We start from the raw sequence: 21,797 nt of genomic DNA on the forward strand, positions 1-21,797 counted from the left end.
TTTATTAAAGCCACATTTCTGTACACTAGTACAGTCTGGGCTTTGCATAAAAATGCATTTCATCTTCTTCATCTTCATCTCCTCGACTCTACTTTTCCTCTTGCTGTCAACTAATTAAATAAATGAGAAGACAGACCTCCTTAGCCAGAGCCAGTTATTTGGGTAAATGTTTAGGTATAACAGTGTGTCCAGATGGTAAGTAATAATGACATAAGCACAGTGTCAAGCAATGCACTTTCTATGTTTACAGACGTTAGTGGTTCCATTTTTCCAGTATGAACGTCAACCTGCCAGCATGTTTACTGTATTTCGTAGTCACGCCTGATCTCTGACTCACCAGACATACTGACGGTGAGGTCAGTCAGAGCTCCTGCACAGTTCAGTCCAGGCCAGAAGACAGTAACTCCAATATGCATGAGGTCATTCCTCCGCCACAAGCCCTTAGAGGAGAAACAGGCTTTATGAGTCTTCGTCTTCATCAGTAAAACACGCAGCCCACTGAAGAACCGAAACCAAACGAGCCTGCACACACAGGGTCGGGAACGCTTAGAGCTGTCAGACCTCTGTTAGGAACTGTCCAGCATGGTTACAACTGTTCAAATCTGATCTTATTATCTTTAGCCACTAGCTAATACACACACTGCACTATTGTTTTAACGGCTGAAGTGAAACCATACAGGCAAAAATATTATTAAAGATCTAATTAAGATAGACATGTTATATTACTCACTGTGCACATAATGCCGGACTCAAGCTCCACATTAGAAAGCAGTAATTCTTCAGTAAAATGGACAAATTATATTTCATTTAAACTATTGCCCTGTTCTGAAGTCAGTAAGCCATCGTAAAAAAAAGAAAATAAGACAAGCCCGCCAGTGTGGAGAGTAAAACTTTATTCGAGTTCATGTAAAATGTTTTCTCCTTAACCTTATTGTTCTGACTTCCTCTTCACCGATGCAATCGATTAAGTCAGTCATAAAAGCAGCAGGACAGAAAATCTGCAGATTAGAGTTTTATGTGGTTCTCTATTATTAGTGTATGAAAAATATTCCATTAGGTCATTCAAACAGCTGCAGTACTGAACAGCAGCACAAAGGCGACTGTAGGTTTACCATCCATTTTATTAGACTGATCATCCAGGCATCGTTTATCCACACATTTTCTACAAAATAAATTGTTAAATAATACTGATGGCGTGCTGTACAGAAGTTCTCTTGTACTTTGCTTTACTAAAAGTACCAATCAACCTATATAAATGCTGTAAGGTTCAGAAGTAATTGTACTATTGTGAGCTGGAACTATTTTAACTACTGTGTACTGTCTTATCCTACGGTCTAGGCCCCTCCATAGTGTCATAAGATAAAAAATATTCCTAGCGTGGACTTTTCTAATGGCGCTTTCAATTTAATTTTGCACGATTCAAACTCTTTGAGCTTTTCCATCACTGAGATATTCGGTAAATTCTGCTGATTTCTTCACTCGTGACGTCTTTCCAGGTCTGGCGGGAGAGAAGGGGGAGAGGGGGAATCCAGGGGTTGGGAGTCAGGGACCTCGAGGACCACCTGGACCTCCGGGTAAGACACAGGCAAACACACACAGGTGATAAAGGTGATCCACCCTCTCCTTCAGCGTCAATGTTTAGATAACACGTGGAGGTGCAGCAGCCACTTCAAAATGTTATTGAATATTATTCTTTTCTGTACTTTCTGTGTATGAGTTATGTGTGTGCAGTGTTTTTAGCCTGCATCCATGCTGGACCTGTATGTGCTGTATGTGTTTTTCATTGTTTTACCTCTAAACAACACCAAAGAACACTGCATCTACAGACTTAAATAGCACAGAGACTTATTGTGTTTTGGATTTACTTTATTCTCTGCTGAATCTCTGTAGCAGACATTTTGGACCGTGATTATAATTCTCTTTATTGATTTACCTGTGTGCTGTGCAGAGTTTGATGTTGGTGTTATGAAAACATGTCAGTGCTGGGATTTTCTGTTTACTGTTGTGCGCAATCAATACTCACAGAACAAGCTGACAGAACTCACGGGAAACTTTTTCTATGATCAGATAACTGTTTAAAAAAGATCCACAAACTTCAACACAGGAGAAAGGAAATCTTTTCGGAGAGAGAGGTAATTGGGAGAGCTGTCTGTCTTTATCTGCTGTGCTTATCTGAAAATATTTGTGGGATGATAATTTTAGCACTTGGCAAATGAAACTCTCCTCAAAATATTGATTTGATATTTCTGCAGACGGCTGGAGTGAGTTCTGATGGAGCAGTTTTCTCCTGTGTAAACAGAATACAGAATCCTCTGGCTGCATTTCAACTAAGAACTGTGTTATTCCTGCGCCTGCCCTCAGGACTTTTACTATCATCTCCTTGATCCAGAAATGACAAGCAAAGCATTGCTGCCCTGTAATTTCTTTATGTCATGTTGTTACAGGTGGGATTTAGAGAGATTGAACAGGTGATAGTACAGTGTCAGGTGGTGGCACATTTTCAGTTTACCCCCACACCCCCTTCTCCTTTATCACCTCTCACCTGGTGTCACACTTCATTTAATGTTTATTAATGACTAACTTTAGGCCCATTTCCACCACAGGAACCTAAGGACCAGGAACCTTTTGAGAAACATATTCCTCACCCTGTGTTCCCCCAAGTTCTACACCGGAAAAAAAAGCACCTGAAGTGCTGAATATCGCCATTTGGTCCAATATCATACAGCATTTGAGTCCTGCTGTGGAAATGCACATCACAATTTTACCCCAGAGAAGGTTCCTGGACTTTAGTTCCTGGAAAAGAAAAGTTCCAGGAGCTTTGGAAAAGCACCTTATGTCTAATTGCCTGTCTTTTAAGATAAACTTTCCCTACGTCTTCAGGGTTGCCAGGTGAAGGACGGACAGGCAGCCAGGGCCCACCTGGCCGGCCTGGTAGCCCAGGGTCAGTAGGAAGGCCAGGGAATCCAGGTACCACAGGACCAGCTGGCCCACCAGGATACTGTGACCAGAACTCCTGTCTGGGATACAGCGTGGGAGGTAAACATTATTTAGCTGTTATTGGTGCCGTAACAATTCAAGTTAGAATTACAAAATCATTTAATTAAAGTCTCTTACACACTATAACGTTGTTACAGATGTGCAGATGTAAGTTTGTTTGTTTTTTATTATAACTTCAGCTCTGACAGCATATCTTAAATTACAATAACTGTGCATTATGCCATTATGCCAGCCTCCATAAAATTTAACAAATGCTTATATCTGCTTGCAACAACGTTATAATGAGCTGTAAGCAATTGAATAAATGCTTGTATATAGTGCTCATAAATGATCTGTCGGGGAATTTAAATTAAGCTGACGCTTGAAGAACACACAACTGAACCAGCATAGTTTGTTTTAATAATAATAAGCACTAGATAAATGAATATAAAAGCACATACAGTATGTCATGTTCTGGGAATAAAATAAAAATAACATTTTGACTGGAATATTTTTCCTGAACAGTGAAAACACAAAATATCCAGACCTTACAAAAACATTCTGTTGTTTATTTGGACCTTATGTCCTTTGGCAACTGAGCATTAATTATATTTTGTCGTACTCCTCTTGTGAGAGCTTATTTATACAACTGCTGAGGATTTTTCTCATTATTTTTCTATTTGCTAATTTGTCAGCGTCTACGTCTTAAACCATCTAACCCTTCCCAGTCTTTCCATCTTATAAACTATTTTAACTATAAAACAGAATATACAGTTTGTTCAGCGACGAGTGACTCTGAGATAGTTACTGTTCTCGTAAAGCTCAGAGAATTGGAGAGTAATCTGGCTTTTATTGCTGTTCCACTGTGAAGTTTATATGTCCATGTCTACACTGAAGGAGTAAGACATTAAGTGTCACTGACCAAAGCTATTTGTCTATACTCAGGTCTAATAAAATATACACACACAGCGTCATGCTGTATTTATAACCCAAATTCATGCTGCTGAGGACCTTACAGCTTTATTTGTCCATTGTCTTGAGCTTACGCAGAAGGACATTATACATTTAACAGCTCCTGACAAGATGTCCTGATGATACACCATCAGCTAAAAGTAGCTGATAGATGAGACATTACTTCATCCTTCAAACCAGATTTATGTTATATAAAATGATTCCAGTCAGAATGTTTTTCTTTTTATTCTTTTTATTACCTAGAAGAATCTTGTCTGTTATTTTCAGCCATGCGCAGATTAAAGGCTACATCCCTGACACTGAAAAGGAAAAAGTCAAGTACATTATGCATTTCACAGCAGCCCAGATTCTGACCTCACTGTAAACTGTGTGCTTTATGTCTCTTTGCTGGTAGAACTGACCTACTTACCCAAATCCAGTGTAGCCTTTTGTTACTGTGTGTCTTTTTGAGATAATGCAAACAATGAGGTTGGTAGCTCAGCAACTGGGTATTAAGAGTTCCAGTGCTGTTTGAAGTCAAGGAAATACAGTAAAAATACAGTAAAACTTCGCCCAAGTCATGGGTCAAATAGTAAATGTACCCATTTGTATTAAGAATTAATAAGAAGTAAGTAATTAAACAGTATTTATTTATTTATTAACTCAAATCTTATGGTTAATTTTGTCTTGTGAGAGCTGCTAGTGCTAATGATATTTTGCATGAAGATACATAAACAGGTATCTATCATCCTATGCACGGGTTTACTAAGGCATGTTTTTCTTGGTCTATTTCGGACTACATTGGTACTGTTTTCTGTGTTGGAAATCTTTATTTGCTCTTTCATGTACGGAAAGAGGAATAGAGATCTGACACATTTTCATCTCTTTTTGTAACTTGATGTTTGTCTATTTTATTTGCCTAAGAAAGTATTTGTCTACCTCCGAAACCAGGTGAGCAGGTTTTGAGAGGTTTAACACTTTGGTGTTGTTGGGTTTTCTCCTCCTGAGATAAGGTAACATCTTCTCTTCCTTGTGTTCCCCTCCCTACCTCTGTCTTTTTCTTTCTGACTGAAGCTCAACAGGACTATGGGAATGATTACTGAGGAACACTCTCCAACCATCCTCCTCCTCCTCTTCCTCTGCTCACCTCCCTCCACCCTTCAATCTGGACCCTGTACATAAGAGTAGAAACTGAGGAAATTGATAAATATAATTCTTTCCAGGGCTCCATATTTCTTGGGATGGATAATTATTTCTGACCCCACTGTTTAACCTCTAATCCCTGCAGCAGTGGTTTTTACATTTTGGTTCTCTGGGTACCCTTTTTTCCTTTTCCATAATAATTGTTGCAAACCTGCATTTCATTTTTTCAGGACCTTTTGTTAAATTATCTTCTGAAATATTTTTAAAACGGCTTGAATATTTGTATTGACCCATTTCAAGTTAAAAAGCAACGTGGCACAATAACACAACAACAGCTCCCTGGCGTTATTTGACTGAGACAAAATGGATTAGCCATAACCAAACGAAACCCCCACAGTGCTGCTGTGACAATAGCCACCACTGATGTGCATTAGTGCTCATGCACATATTGCTGTGCTGCAGCAGCCTTTACCTGCTTCAAACTCAAATGGCGTAGAAGCAAATCTGAGCATTCATTACTTCTGTCAACCTCATATGTTGTCAGCAGAAAATCAAAATTTTATTCTTAAAGTGACACAGATTAGATTTTAGTTTTTGCAACTTCTGCAAAACAACCCGGCAGATGTGGGTAGAAATGGGATGATTCTTAATAAATCCGCCTCTTTATTAACCCAGTCTTTTGAACATTCAACACTTATGCACAGTCCCAGAGATTATTTCAACATCAAAGTTTCAAAACAAATTCTTAACATCATTTGCTGTAAATTTACATTTCAGTCTGTGCATGCCCATTTCCGTTGTGTGCCTCCTTGTTGCTATTTATTTGTAGTCCCAAAGCCACCCTAAACTTTGCACAATGCTCCAACTGACCCCAAATATTCCCACCACTCCAGTCCAACCCCTGCCTCACAGCAGCTACCAGCCCTACAATCCTCCCTACAACCAGCTGCACAACCCTGCTGCAGTGGCTTACAACAACGACCAAGGAGGAGGCGAGGAGGAGGATGAGGAAGAGCAGGACCCCTATTACCAACGCGGTTACCCCCCTCAGTACTACCCACAACAGCCTTCTCAATTCGCCCACGGTTACCGCTCGAGCACCACCCACTCAGAGGACGTGGAGCTGAGATCACCTGGTGTCGCTAGAAGGTTTTCACGAGATATCGACGTCACGGACGAGGGCGAGGAGGGAGGACTTTAAAGAAAGGATGGACTCACCTAAAGTGCTTGAGCCCTGCATGCCACAACACACACACACACACACACACACAGAAAAAAATGAGACGCTGACATCTCCAAACATCTCCAATGTGTGGTGAGACCCCTCCTCCCTGTGTCTACAGTGGTTTTCTCCACCAGGTGAAACAGTGTAAATAACGCTGTGGACTCTAGAACGATATCTCTGTAAAAGGGAGGTCCGAAAAGTGCCTGATCTATGTTAGCATCGTCCAGTGGTAGTGTAAAGGTAAGCCCCGTTTCTTCCCACCTTACTGATTTCAGGACTAAACCCTTGTTTCTGTGTGAAACTGCATGTCTCCTTTGAGCCAACCAGTGAGTGTGTAACTGGACACGTGCATCTTGTTTTTGGTTGTGCGTAACCAGCTCGGTCATTTTATGATTTCAATCAGAGGCAACACTTGTACAGGCTACTTTTTATATGAATCATGTGCGCCCCCCCCACCCCCACTAAATGTTTTTGAAGATTTTTCTCAGTACAGTGTTCACATTATGTTTAATACCTTAACACTGTGGAACACAATCAAATGTCAATTTGTTTTTTGTTTTTTTTTAATTCTCATTTTTGTTTTGATTATGCAAAAATCTGGCCGACATTTGTCCTGCTATATTTTATTTAAAGACAGAGTAGGTCTGTTCTGGCCTTGTTGTGAATTTAAAGGACAAATTTCTGTTGTGTCTTGTGTTGCTGCTCCTGCACTGCAGTCTGGAAAAACATGCACTAAACGTTCAGCTGTGAGCTGGTCCCGGTGTAATCGAGATTTAAACTGTCAAACATGAGCAGTTTTAACAAGGAATGTGTCTCACCACCACCTCCTTCAGTAGTATGGACTTATTTATTTTCTATTGTTTGCCTTTTATAACCAATAAATCTGTAATGAGAGTACAAAACTGTGTTTTAGGCAATTTGCTTCACTTTCACAAAAACGAAAGGACAAACTTTAACTGTTGTAATAAACACGACAAGAACAGGTTGATTTAATAGTTTACTCCATTTTTAATTCACATAAAAAAAAGATTTATATTAGACAAGAGTATGGACAAGTTTAACACAAGACTAATTTCTTGCACGAATTGCCTGGATGTCGTCATGGTAACTCATTAATGGGTTCACTGTGAACCCACAAACCTTCAAAGGCAGGATCCACTCCAACTGATGTCATTTTTATGGGACAGATCGGATCATTTCATGCTTGTACAATCAGATGACCCACAGAGTTTGATTTTCTCTGATCAGAACTGAACCAAATGGGAAAATATCGTGCTGTTCCTGGATTATTCAGCTCTGCGCTGGCGAAAGGCAACACAACTGACAGGTTTTATTCTGTTTACTCCACAGAGAGGCGGCACAGAGTTTGTGTTGACGATGCTGGCATCTACATTGTGACTTAGTGCTGCTTTAGTAAAGGCCAGTCTAGTCTTGCTGCCAGTTCTGCAGCAGAAAAAGCCAATGCTGGTGCCTAGATTTACACAGACTGTTTTTTTTTTTTTTGGAGTGTTTTGTCTGACCAGAGAAAATCTGTTTTTGTGTTTCGGACTTTTTACTAAACTTTGTCTTTCGTAACCGCTATTACTGCAGCTGTAATTGATACGGTCGTTTCCAGTAGCGCTAATGTGAAAGAACCCTATGGTCACATCGAGCAGCCGTGATTTCATTTCATCTTGTAGTCCTCGGGTCTGTGAACAAAACGCAGGACAACACATTAGTATGGGGAGGCACAAAAGTCTGCAAACGCAGCCGATTACACAGAAAAAGATAGAGAAAGTGACAGATGAGAAACAAGACAGATCCTATCGCTTTTTTTCTTTTCAAAATGAGACCAGCACAGCATCCTCTTTGTGATTCCACCCCCCCCCCTTAATTTCGAGCAGAGATTGCAGCATACAGAGCACGCTGCATTGCTTTTGATACAAAGTAGAAAAAGAATATCATAGTGTAATGGCTCTGCTATCAACTAAAGCAGTGTGTTTACGTTATCGATTCTTCAATGTCTGAGCCCTTGTTTGTGTGTTGAGTGGTGTGTGTGGTGAAGAAGCGGGGGCGCATGCCCAATAATAATCCTTTGCTCATGCGCCAAGGTTTTCCTGAGAGAATATTAACTATGTTTAATAAAGGTTTAATAAAGGGTAATGATTGAATCGCCCTTGGTGACCTCACTCCCCCCTCTCCTGAGAGAGGGACACACACACACACGATCAGTAAAATGAATAAGACAGGATGTGAGTGAATATTAACTAGGCTAAGGCCCATCTCTTAAACCAGGATTGGCTTGACCTTGACGACCACACAGCGACAGGCTTGGGCGCGCGCACTGATTGGCTGAGGAGATTGGACCAGTGAACAATAAGAAGTGGCTCATTTATCATCATTGGTACACACATGGACAGCGCCGCTGAGCGCAATATAGACGTGCTGTACACATCTGTACAAGGAGTGAAATCTGGTTTTTGAATTTCATTCCAGACATTCATGCCAAATGTGGGTTAGGTTTTTGTTTTAAGGCATTTCAAGTACCAGATGGAGGGGCTTACCACAAAGAGTCCCGTTGTTTGTAGCTTTAAATGGTCAGTTCACCCAAGTTACAATAAAACAGCAATTCTCCCTTGTTCTAACTAAACAAGCAGATTTTACTAAACCAAGTTTTCAGAATCTAGAATTTCTAGGTTCACAAGTTTTCAAGTCTGTCTTAAAGCAACAGTCCGGTGTCCATGTAAACACTAAAAGAGGTCTTGCTTGCCGTAATCAGTGGAGGTGATAGCAGCCAAATCCACAAAAACTCCCTGTGGAACATTTCGCTTGCTACTACAGTGGAAGTAAAGCAACAGAGGGAATTTGTGTTGAAAAGATTTCAATTAACCCTGACTAATTTGCAAGGTTATATTGTCTTTAGAGAAACCTTTCGCTCACATGGAGGGCTGTGGTTTCAGCCCTCTCACTTACATAAGAGAAGCCTCCAAATAACCAGTATTAACAGGCACAATGGTTAAAGCAAGTCAAACTCTTACAGTGTTCTGTGGGACATCTAGATGTTTTTAAGAAAACCCAATACTAATGAATAGTATTGTGTGTGTAGTGCACTGAAATACTTAATTTAGACAATAATCAACAATAACGGCAACAATATTTCCAGAAAACATGTCCCTGTTGCTCCACAACAACACTCAACAGTTTTCACAGAGTCTATTTCTTCAGTAGGAAGTCGTTCCAATGAAAACTGTTGACACAGAGGTCTAAATTACCAAATGAAACCAGAACGTTGTTTCTGGAGAGACACACTGCAGTTGGATTTTATAAAATAATATTGTTAACATGCATTAAGGACTATAAACACAATTCCATTGTTGAACTGGGAACAAATCAAACCATATGGTTACGTATCAGTAAGTAGAAATAGTGTGCAATATTTACATCAATGAGGCCTGGCTAAAAAAAAAAAAAAAAAAACGGCAACACCTCTGTATAACGCAACCACAATCTACAGCCTCTGAAAAACTACATTTAACACATCTCGCATGACTGTAATTCACAGTAAATGCTGTGTAAAATATTTACAACCTGGAATGTCGAAGCATATTGACTGGATTGATGATACTACAGCATATTACCCTGAAACGCTGCTAAGAGGCGAGCTAAAAGGCACAACAAGCTTTGAATTTAACACTTGATCTTTTTTTCAGTCAAAAATCAGAGAAAGAACGTTTCAAGAAAGACTTGAACAACACTGAAGTACTTGAACAACTGGATGAGGAGGCGACCCTGACCTGGATAAGCAGCGGGAAGACTGACGAATGGATAGATTTACGGATGCTAAGGCTAGTGTTGAGCAGGTGGAGGAGAGAGTGCTTTCAGTTAACCTGTCACAATGATGTTTACCACAGGTGAGGCCAGAGAAATGCAACAGGAAGACATCATCATGATAGCAAACCGCAGGTCACAATGTCAGTCTAATCTCCAACTACGAAATACTTTGCTCAGAAAAGTCATGAATATGATTATGCCAAATAACAGATGCTCTCCCTCACATCCTACAGAGAAACCTTGTTTGTCCAAACAGCCAGGAAGTGGTGGAGTCTGCCCTTCATGTGGTTGTGACATTTTACCATCTATATTGAAAAGGTTTGGCACAGCGAATACAGTGGCAAGAAAAAGTATGTGAACCTTTTGAAAGGCTGTGGTTTTCTGCAATAATTTGTCATAAAATGTGATTTGATCTTCATCTAAGTCAAGAATATTAACAAATATAATGTAATGAGAAATTCAGATCTCTCACGTGTTTATTAAGAACAACCATACATAGTGGTATAGTGTGAGTGGAAAAGGTACACACTTTTTCTTGCCACTGTAGGTCAGGGGAAAACCTCATCTCTCACATACAAACACTGCAGAGTATTGTGATATTTGATGGTATTAAATTGTTCAGTTGTCTTAATTTGTCATGATTAATGCTCACATGATGACAGGTACCACAAGGATTTACTGTGCGTGCAGTAATTAAAAAATGTGAACTTGCTGGTGATGTATTTAAGAGTTTCAAGTTCCTACTCAATTTTAAACTCGTCCAACATTCAGCCATTGTCTGTGCATCATGACACATACTGACAGTTCTGCACTGGCCTGACAATCACTCACATGCAGCCATATGTTTGTAGTTATAATGAAACTACAAACATCTTTTTTTCCCTTCACAAGAGAAATTGCTGGATCGGAGGCCAAAAAAAAAAAAAAAAAAAAAAAAAAAAAAAGAAAGAGCTGGCAGGCTTTTAAATCCGATCTATTTGTGCATATGTTGCTTAGTAAGACCATGAAAACAAGCAGCTCTGCACCACTACTACCAACTCCCTAAACTCATTAACATAAAGATTGCACTGCACTGGTGACTCTGCTCTACAGGGTCAAGTCAACAACAGCCCACATGCGCACGGTTAGGAAAAGAAACGTGCCAAATGAAAATGCCACTTTGCATCTACTGTGTATTTTTAAACATATGCGTCTTCTAATTGTAAAATACAATTACAATACAATAAATACAATAAAATAAAAATAATACAATAAATAATCTGTAAACATATCTTTTGAATTCAAACATACAAGATCACCTAATACCACTTCATGACAGCTACTGCATCACAGAGCCAGGTTGGCAGCAATACTAAGAGACAGTACTCGGATCAACTACACCTCCCTCTGGCTGGTCCACTTTAGTACAAGACATAAAAAGATTACTCTGTGTGTGTGTGTGTGTGTGTGTGTGTGTGTGTGTGTGTGTGTGTGTGTGTGTGTGTGTGTGTGTGTGTGTGTGTGTGTGTGTGTGTGTGTGTGTGTTCTTCCAAAGGATATCAGAGATATTACAATTAGGTGTCCAATTAAGTGAACATAATTATTTCAAGTTTTCATTGCATTACTGTAGAGATAATGTTCAGTGACATTAGGTTTTTACTTGTGGACTGAAATAAACTATTTTTATTTCTATGAACACTCAACATAAACAAACTAAAGTTTTTAAAAGGGAGAGCGTAACAAGGCAAGGAGTCGCTGATGCTGTTAATTCTGTATGAGCAAGATGTTTGGTATGTACTACAGTCAGCTTCCCCTGTCTTTGAGTTTATTTGCTGTGTCACATGTGCCTCGTGTTAAAATATAGACTTTGTGTGATTCTCTACTTACGGTGTCCACAGCCTGGGGAAAGCATCTATCTCCTCTTGGGTGTATTCACTGAGTTTTCTGGGGATCGCCCTGGGCTGAGGCAGCTCCTCCGTCAGGTTGGCACGGATGTCATCTGGAAGCTCCTAGTGAGGCGTGGACGGGCAGGAAGTGTCAGGGTTAGGCAGGACACAAAGTCAAGGAGAAAGGACTGACACTGAATGGGAGAAAGAACTCAAAGGGGGTGAGAATAAAGAAGAAGTTCACGTGTGCACCACAAATGCAACGTAGATATTCAACTCAAATACACTGCCAGCATGTGCAATGTAAGGCCAATATAGTGTTTTATATATTTACATATATATTTATATATAAGTTTGCACACTTGATGTGGTAGAAGAGCTTCAGATTTTATGTGGATTAGGCAACAATTGCTAATCTTACTATTTGCCCCTTCCAATCAGATTTCTAAATATTTAAAGTGGCACATAGAAGCATATTCATTTAATCAGCAACGCTGCAAGATTATAAATCCTACTTGCTGTTAGACAACATGTGTGACAGAAAACAATTTCAAAAACAAGTTCACATGATGTTTTTGTTTTTTTTGGTTTTTTTTATCTCCAGGCTAAAAATGTGGCAGCTTGAGAGAGGCAAACTCACCACGAACCAATCTGTTAACGGCAATTATCTCTAAATGAATTCCAGACACGACTCAACCCGTGAATACAAGACCCGACCTGACCCATAATTAAATACAGGCTGAGAGCTGCTGCTGGTCAGTGAAGGTGGGGTGCACTGCGACAAGACGTAATAAATGACAAAACCCAATAAAAACCCAGGTAGACAGTTCATGCAGGGGCAGAAACAGCTTCCATAATTTCAATTATGTGCATTATGTTCATTTGGGTTTTTTTCTACTGCTAAGAACTAACTTCATGGCAATGGGGCACCTCTCAAAAGTCCTGTTCATTTATTCCCTGCTGGCATCATGGACATCTTCATTAATTATTTTAATCTTTAGTTGTGATGCCAGGATTAAATGTTAACTGACCTTCTGCATTATTCTAAATACTGATTAGCGGGAGTTTACATTTATTTGCTTTTACGCTAATTGTTGGCACAAACTCTAACCTAGCAGCTGCTGGACCTATGTACATCAGCACTGAATCTACCACTAATAAGTATTCAGCCTCTTCTACATGTACTGCCTGGCTGTGCCCTGTATGAACCAACACCACTGGGAAATGTTGGACACACTGCTAGTGTTTAGACCTGCACTGTTGACAGTCATCTCATTAATTATTGTTGATTACAGGTGGGTGTGCACCTACGGGTTAATTTAAGGAACAGGTTCAGACTAAAAGATACAAATAGTGATGTACAAACACCATATTTTCTGAACAAACTGTACAAACTGTATACAGAACTGCAGAATGCAGATGTTCACGAGGTTCACTAAGTCCTCCTGTCTGTAATTAGGGATTAAAACTGCACAGCATCAATTCTGATATTGACACAAGTTGCTGACAAACTCAAGATCTGATTCTCTCTTCTTGCCACACATACACAACTAATGATAGTGTTCTCGCATGCACACAGATTACATCAAGTTAAGCCTTGGGCAGGGCGCCCAGGTCAATTAACAGCCTGTCAAGTACATTTTTCATTTCAATTCATTTCAAAAGCTGTGATGTGTGACGCCAATGTAATTTTACAACAATCTAAATTTAATGCTCTTAAAGCACCAAAAATGTCATCTGTGAACTGCAGAGACCATCATTCACAGCAGCAATGACGCAGTGCAGTTTTCTCTTTCCGACACAGTCGCAAGAGTACTGTTGTGGCGTCATGTTTCTGAATATCAGGCGTCCAGTTGTAAGGCAACATCACAGCTGTCATCTCACTGTGTATCAGAGGGAATATCAAGTTCAACTGCATATATGAAAAAATATATTTGACTGACATTAACAGCAAAAGGCAAGAAAACCTTGATCTAGAATGAAGAAGTGGCAATTGTTTGTGCCTGTATCTGCATAAATATCAAATATCAAATATCACCTTTATTCATATGCCCTCTTATTTATTGTCCTTTATGGGTCTAGATGATTAAGTTGTAGAGATGTATGTGCAGAAGTCAGCTCGAACAGATATGGGGGGAAAACAGAACTTACATCATCAGGAAAGATGTGTAATCGCTGCATCATGGTGCGTCGGTGCAGATTCTTAGGCAGCATGCCATATACAGCTAACTTCACAATCTGGTGAGAAGAAGCAGATCGAAAATGTTCACATGCAAATGGATCACTTTCTACTTCTTGTAAAAAAAAAAGAAAAATACAATAAAATAAAATAAATCTGTATCTATAGCAACCTTACATCTGCATCCAAAAACGGATTGTTTATCAATGTGATGCTGGACATACTCATTCAACTGGGACACAGTAACTGGACAGAGATGTTGGAAGCTGGAGAGAAGCAGCAATGACAAATCATCTGTCTTCCCAATTCTATTCCTCCCTCCTCTCTCTCCATCTCTCCAGACCTCACTTCAACTAAACTACCATCAGGATACACATCTGTGGTCCCCAACTGGACAAAAACCTGCATCAGCAAAGAGCCAACAGCAGAGCAGCAGAGTCTCTCATCGTTTTGTGAGCTACAGAGTGGGAACCAGTGCAGGTCATTCACCTACTCCCACATGACACGAGCCATTTTACTGTATTTCTATTAGCCTACACTAGCCACATGTGGAAAAAGTCCACAAAACCCCATAATTTGCTGCTGCAGTTGACATGTTAAATGCTGTTACACAATAGCTCTGCTGCTATTGTGCAACATCAAGTCACTTCTGACCTTAAGGCTCAGTATTGAGGTCCACTGATTAGATACAAACAGGATTTACACATGTTGTACACTGTGGACCGAGCTGGGTAAAAGGTCAGTCAAATGATAAAATGAAGGCGCAGGCAAGAATGGTTAAAGGCTGGTGCCTTTTTATATGTTTGTTTTTTTTTTTTTAATCAAGGAATCTCATGAAAACACCAAACGTTTTTGTCCTTATTTGACACTTCCCCATTCTGTCTGTGGCATTCAACCTGAAGCTAATCTAATTTCTATAATAAATATCATGTGAACAGATTACAAATATATATATATTTGTAATCTGTTCACATGATATAAACTGAATAGCATGGGCAATAGCATAGTAATAATATATTTATTCTAAAAAAAACATCTGTACGTTCATAAAACTGATTTACTAACCAGAACCACACATTTTAGCTCATGAGATATTGTTTATCTCGCTTTTGCCAAATCTTTGATGTTTTCTAACATGGGGGCCAGGTGCCAGGGGTTTCTCAAGTAGAGCTTGTAGACTACATAAGGTTCTGAATGCAATTGTCTGTGCGTATTTGAAAAGCCAGGCTCTTCTTGTAACAACGTGAAATAACACTGAAACCATAAATATGCATCACAACCAAAACTCCGGGAATTATCCCTGAGCTGACATTCTTGTACTGAATTTCACCAAACACCACCATCACCAGTGAAAATCCGCTGTGGTCTAATCAGTTTTCTGCACAAGCAGCACAAATAAGGGAAGGGATAAATATCAAACCACGTAACAATCACCGTGCACAGTATGTGGCAGACATAGAAATTATGAGTTGTTAAAGGCCTTGGTAGCCAAATGGTTACACCACATGGCATAGAACCGCAGCGTCCCCGGTTTGAGTCAAGCTGGGTACCTTTCTGTCACACTGCCCTCTCTTCGCCCACGTTTCCTGTCTACTTTCTTACTACACTATGTAATAAAGTCAAAATGCCAAAAATAAATAAGTTAAAAAAGCATATTGGTTAAAAATTCAAACATGCGGTGTAACATAAACTCGTGGTGTGAGGTGATAGCAGTGGCATTACTGACATTTTAGCTGAAAAGCAAGAAAAAGCAATGAATGGCAACACTTACAGCTTTTGGGTCTTTGTGATGAAGTTGAGTGGCTGTGACTTGTTTGAATCCACCTGGATACCTTTGGGGGAAAAAAGGACGAGTCAGTCCTTGAAGTGCTGACTAAACAGTACTTTAACCTTCAACCAAGTGCTAGATGATATGAAACCAAAGAGCATTAAGATCCCAGAGACCAGTTATAATACCATATAGTTATGTTAAAAAACAAACATACAATAAAAAAAAAAATAAAAAAAACTTTAATTTACAAATTGAGTCACTAGATCAATACACTAAACTCTAGTTATTAAATCCAGGATTCAATTCAATTAAGCTATGATTCTAGCTATAGATTATTATTCCCATAGCAACTTGTCATCATTAAAGACATACTATAACCAGGAAACTCATATTTAAGCCCCACGTGTATGTAAAATGCAACATCAAAACCACACTCAAACTAAAAAAAACAAACACCTTGTTTTATACTGACAACTGTTTTTCTTCAATAAATGTTTTTTGTTGTGTGATGAACAAAATAAAAACTGTCAGTATGCACTTACCCAGTGTGCGATGAATACACTTTCTGCTCCCATTTGTTTCCAGAGAAAGCTATGTGTTTGGTGTTTATTACTACTACATGATCACCACAGTCACCTGAAATGAAAAGAGACCTGGCTGTTTTCTTTTCCATTTTCAAAAAAATATGAAAATAAAGATGTGCTTCTCAGTTAGGAAGACACAACTAGTTTACTGTTAGTTATACAAAAACAATTGCAATACTCTGGTAAACAAGAATGTTGCTGGTGACAGACCAATAAACACATATGCTTAAAAACAAACACAGATGCTTCATAAAGTACTTAGATGTCTTCACTATATGGATGTTACATATTTAAATAGTTTTAAAAAGACAGAACTTGCGTTTTTCAATCTTAACTTAATCTGCCATAATGACATGTTTAGAAATGTTAATGCAATTTTCTTAAAATAAAATCTCCCATCCGTAAAAGTGTTCAAACATTACACTGTGGTACTGCATCCTGCTGGCTTTGATAAGAGCCCCGAGCAAAATTGCACTGATTAGACATAATTAAGAAGTGTGGTAAGTGCAGTGTAAGTGAGTGTAAATTAACTTGCAAAATAGCACTTTAATCCATTTAACAAGAAGTCGACAACACGAAAAAAAGTGTGTAAAAAGCAAAGGGATGTGAAGGCATTTGTAAAGTTAACCTGTACTGCCATCATGTGACTGCTGCATGCTACGACAACTCTGAACTACTGGAGTGATGGCTCATAAATAAATACCCTTCTGATATTAAAATAAAATTATGGTATATATGAGTGGGTGTCTACTCAATATTTAGTTCACTACTTACTCAGTGCATGGTAGATAGGTTTGTGTTTCCCTTGTAATCGAACAGAACACATGGACGCGATCTTTCCAGGAGGCTGCAACCTGGCATCGATTAGGAACCAGGAGCGAGCGAAGGTTGCCCATTGCTGAAAGAGGGGTGGGAGAGAAAATGGCTCAATAAACTGAATAGCATGATCTTAACATAAATCAAATGGTGCGACAAACACAGAGACCTTTCACGGAAGACATTTTGCCACAGTACGTGCATTACTGCTACACTTTTAACAACTGAGCTAATGTCATCAGTAACACCTTCTCTAAATATCTGGTGTGGAGAGACTGGTAGCATTAAACAAGGTGTTTGAAACTACCTATTCTAAACACAGAGATATTACATTAAATAAATATATACTTTATTTCCAATGTATTTACATATTCGGCTGCAGTCCGCTTGTTTGCTAGTTAATAGCTACAATGACATCCATGTCGCACACACCACGGCTAGCTCGTTAGCAACACTAGCAAACAGTGTATTTGTGGCAGACGATACCAGAGCGTTATAATAAACACATAACAATCAGCATATGAAGTAAGATAATACAATATATAATTACCTGGGCAGATCTCGTAAAATTTGACATTTCGATAACGCTACTAACACATCCTCAAAACATTTGACCCTCAACGTGAGTGACGTCCGTCTCTTAAGTTTACTCGGTTGAAACGAAATGTGAGGATTTGACGTTCCTTGGTACAACTTTTCCTATGTTTTGCTCATGTAGCTACATGTACCATCATTCAGTAACTACTCTCTTTTAATTGTTAGTACACCTCAACGACAAACCTCGCTTGATAATTATTATTTTAGCTTTTAACTACTTAAGTACTTTTACTTAAGTACAACAATATTTTCTCTCCGGTCCTGTTTTGATGTTGCACCACAACTTCGCTCGACACTTCCTTCCCAGACAGAAAGAGAGCGGGGAAATTTGACAGTCGACGACAAAGTCACAATAGTTTTGATTTGATTTTATATATTAGATTTAAAAAGTCAGTTCGTTACGGCTTGTTTCACCTGTCAAAAAGGATTTAGTCTTCAAAATATTACCAATCGTCCGATCCAAAATGAGAACCTTAGAGGAGGTGCAGGCCACTCTGGAGATCGCCAAACTGAAAGAAGAGGATCTGCAGAAAACAATCCACTGTCTGTCCTTTGGGGAAAATGTGTCGTCTGCAGACTACTGCCTGATGGAGCTGGACGACACACTGTGCAAACATATAGAATCTGGCCAAAGGTAAAGAGGTATTTTTAATGTGGTGAAATATAGTATAGCCCAATGACAATAAGGAAACGTTTAAAGCTACTTCAAATTTAAAATGATAAAGCACAAACACAGTTGCATTACTCTAATGTTGCACATAATACGAAAACCACGGTCTTAGTGGACACAAATGATAAATCAAGTTGATAAGGTGAAAACTGTGGTGTAGTGGGGTAAGATGCGCCATCAGCATGGATCTAGACACATGTAAATAGTAAAGGATCACTAACATTTATCATTTTCTCCTGATTTCCAGTCTGGTGATTCGAGGGGATAAGGATGAGCGTGCCGTGCTCTGTAGCGGTGACAAAACCTACGACCTCAAAATAGCTGACACCTCAAACCTGCTGCTGTTTGTGCCAGGATGCAGAACACCAGAGCAGCTGACAAACAGCCAGGAAAGCTGTCATGTGATGCACACTCAGGTACGGAAACAGGTCTGACAAGGATACACACAAAGCTACCAGAACCTTATACACTAAAGATATCCTACTTCTGTTGTAGATTTGGGGATTCTGCAACAGCTACTGGGAACTGAGGAAGCAGCGTCCTAAATTAAAGAAACTAAAAAAGCTTTTAATGGAAAATCCATATGAGGGACCCACCTTAAGAGGGCAGGAGGAGAACACACAGAACAGGGTAACAAGAGTATAGAAATATAGATATATATAGGTATAAACCTTGAACAGTAGATGGTAGTAAGTGGTTTTCCTCTACATTTGTTGGCAGTACACAATGCAAGATCTGCTGGAGAGGATTCAGGCCAGTGAAGAGGAGATAACGGAGCACCTAGAAACCATCCACGCCTGTCAGATAGATGGTAAACTGAGATTTAAAAATAATACTAATTTAATTATATGTTTTTTTAAAGATGTCACACTTTAAATAAGAAAATCAAAATCAAGTTTTTTTGCAGTGCCTGTGAGATGCTTTTTTAAAACCAGTGGACAATTAACTATTACTAGCAGAAGTTGCTTTTCCGCTAAATAAATCTAACCAATGTTTGGTGTACATACCTTTCTTTCAGGCTACTGGCGTATCCTGGACTTTGACTATGAGATGAAGCTGCTTGGTCATGTGACTCAGCTGGTGGATTCTGAGTCATGGTGTTTCAGTAAAGTACCACTTGAAACTTGTCTGGAAGAGTTATCTCCACTGGAACCCAAGTGAGTTAACCACTGTCATCCTCAAGCTCACCCGTAGAGATCTATAACAGGAAGACTACATATCTATAATCAGTGTCCCTTCCTTACAGAGAAATGATTGAGCACTGCTTGAACAGCTACGGGAAACGTTTTACTGAAAATGGTAAAGAAAAAACAACCTATGAAGATCCTGAGATTTAACTAGTGAACTAGTAAAATCTTCTGCAAGCTGGATTTACACAGTTTAAATTGTCTACAAACATTTCTGTATCCTTTCTCCATGCAGGGAAAGTGTTTTATGCACTAGATGAGGATAAAGTCTGTCAGGGCATGGCACTAATGCTCCTGCAGAATGCCATCAAGTTCAACCTGAGGGAGTTTCAGGAGGTCTGGCAGCAGAGCGTGCCAGAGGGCATGGGCACAAGACTGGACCAGCTAAAGGTGAGATTATATCTATTATACATACTACATTCACAGAGAACGATGATCAGTTAGTGCAGATGTCTAAAACCTGCCTTGAATAATATTTCTAGTACCACAGTGGGGCAGTTGCTGTTTCTCTCTGTTCACTACTCCTGAGGTCCTTTTGAGAAAATAATCCCTGCACTGACCAAACTCTGATTCTTCCAGAGCGTCGCCCTGGTGGACCGCGCCTCGCGTCCAGAGACCATCTGCTTGCTGCGGGTGGAAGACCTCCCAGAGGACACGCTGGAGCGATTCAACCATCTCTTCACACTCCGAGAGAAATGGACAGAAGAGGACATCACGCCATACATACAGTTGGTGTCATTCTTTTAGGAGATTATCGTAACCTTTGATAAAAGCAAGAGAAATAGCAACGTCAATTACTTTTACCTTTATGTTAAATAAAGGTAAACAAATGTGTCCGGTTGACATTGCACATGTGATTTCTTTAGCTAATCAGTATTTGTAATGTTTCTTCCTCTTCTCATCATCCAGAGACTTGTGTGGAGAGAAACAGACCACTGGAGCCCTCCTGACCAAATACGCTCGATCTTCAATGCAAAACGGGATCAAGGTTTTCAACTCCAGAAGGCCTGTTGCTACATGAACAGATTCACTATTAATATATATATACAGAATGTATATGGTTATGTTTCTACCCAAGCATTTGCACTTGTCATATCTCTTGATATTTGTTATGCAGTTACCTTCTAAATGTTCTGCCAGTCATTTATCATTCAAGCTTCTAGGTTTAATGTGATAAAGATAGAAGTATTTTGTCATTAAAACCAAACCTGATTTGCATTATTTGTTTTTATCTGTAAAAATGCTACATATTGGTATTAAATTTTTCAAAATATCATGACATACGTGTGTGTCAGTGCAGAATCTCAGTCCAGACATCACATAGGTGGCTTTCAGTTTTACCTCTTTTTTTCACCTCGAGCTGGAAAATTGAACTAGAAATGACAGGAGGGTGCTACACTGGAGAGAGTCCACAAGGTGGTGGCACACACACAAGCCCCACAATGATAACACAGTGCCGACGTCCAAATGAATTGCTCCATTTGACCTTGTGCACAGCATTCAAATGATTTAAAATGCAGAGAAAAAGTAATTCACAGAATCACACGAATGACTTCATTTTGATTTGCTTAATGTCCTCTAGTTACTTAAAAACATCAGGTTTCTGCAGACGGGATCCCAATGTCATAGAAAACTGAACTGAAAATACAACTGACATTTTAAAAGTTCATAATCTATTTTACACAACACTTCATTGCACAATATTTTAAATCTCTACATAGTAGAGGGGAGATCACCGTAACAGCTGCTGTAGGGGTTCAATTCGCACATTTTGTTGCTTCTGAAATCTCACAGAGAAGGTAACATAGAATCTGCATTGGCTCATTTTAATAGAATTTAAATTCATTTAAAGCAGTCGTGCCTGTGAAAGTTTGTCTGATGTCAATGTTAATGTGGTTGTCTATGGCTCACATCAGCAGTAATGTGCCTGACTCAGTTCGTGTTAAACATCCACAGCCTGTCTTTCTTTCCTAACAGTATGTGAATCAGTCCTACTGCCACATGAAGAAGCGTCCACCAGACA

The 21,797-nt window shown here is 39.4% G+C and overlaps 3 protein-coding genes across 4 annotated transcripts in view; 2 read left to right on the forward strand and 1 right to left on the reverse strand.

The window, feature by feature from the left end:
• Positions 1–5,089, forward strand: part of col14a1a (collagen, type XIV, alpha 1a) — a 102,181-nt gene extending 97,092 nt beyond the window's left edge. The window contains exons 46-48 of the mRNA XM_026371267.1: positions 1,497–1,574; positions 2,881–3,036; positions 5,002–5,089. Coding sequence (XP_026227052.1) covers positions 1,497–1,574; positions 2,881–3,036; positions 5,002–5,030 — 263 coding nt within the window. The 3' untranslated portion in view covers positions 5,031–5,089. The remainder of the gene's footprint in view (positions 1–1,496; positions 1,575–2,880; positions 3,037–5,001) is intronic.
• A 2,190-nt stretch (positions 5,090–7,279) lies between these two features.
• On the reverse strand, positions 7,280–17,977 carry mrpl13 (mitochondrial ribosomal protein L13). Of its 2 annotated transcripts, none has more exons than XM_026371268.1 (7): positions 17,871–17,977; positions 17,279–17,402; positions 16,463–16,556; positions 15,921–15,981; positions 14,122–14,208; positions 11,972–12,093; positions 7,280–7,983 (listed from the first exon to the last, which is right to left on the reverse strand). In XM_026371268.1, the coding sequence occupies exons 1-7, from the start codon at positions 17,895–17,897 to the stop codon at positions 7,959–7,961; spliced, it is 540 nt and encodes a 179-aa protein (XP_026227053.1). In that variant the 5' UTR covers positions 17,898–17,977; the 3' UTR covers positions 7,280–7,958. The 2 variants fall into 2 exon arrangements, with proteins under 2 accessions (XP_026227053.1, XP_026227054.1); XM_026371269.1 differs by lacking the exon at positions 7,280–7,983 and adding an exon at positions 10,176–11,751 and having other exon boundaries at positions 11,951–12,093.
• A 223-nt stretch (positions 17,978–18,200) lies between these two features.
• Positions 18,201–21,053, forward strand: dscc1 (DNA replication and sister chromatid cohesion 1). The gene is made up of 9 exons (XM_026372100.1): positions 18,201–18,551; positions 18,835–19,003; positions 19,083–19,217; positions 19,308–19,398; positions 19,606–19,744; positions 19,834–19,886; positions 20,010–20,164; positions 20,354–20,502; positions 20,684–21,053. Exons 1-9 carry the CDS (start codon positions 18,382–18,384, stop codon positions 20,793–20,795), a joined length of 1,173 nt encoding a protein of 390 aa, XP_026227885.1. The 5' UTR covers positions 18,201–18,381; the 3' UTR covers positions 20,796–21,053.
• The last annotated feature ends 744 nt before the right edge of the window (positions 21,054–21,797 follow it).

The sequence above is a fragment of the Anabas testudineus genome, chromosome 16 (assembly GCF_900324465.2).
Source record: "Anabas testudineus chromosome 16, fAnaTes1.2, whole genome shotgun sequence".
In the NCBI taxonomy this organism is placed as follows: domain Eukaryota; kingdom Metazoa; phylum Chordata; class Actinopteri; order Anabantiformes; family Anabantidae; genus Anabas; species Anabas testudineus.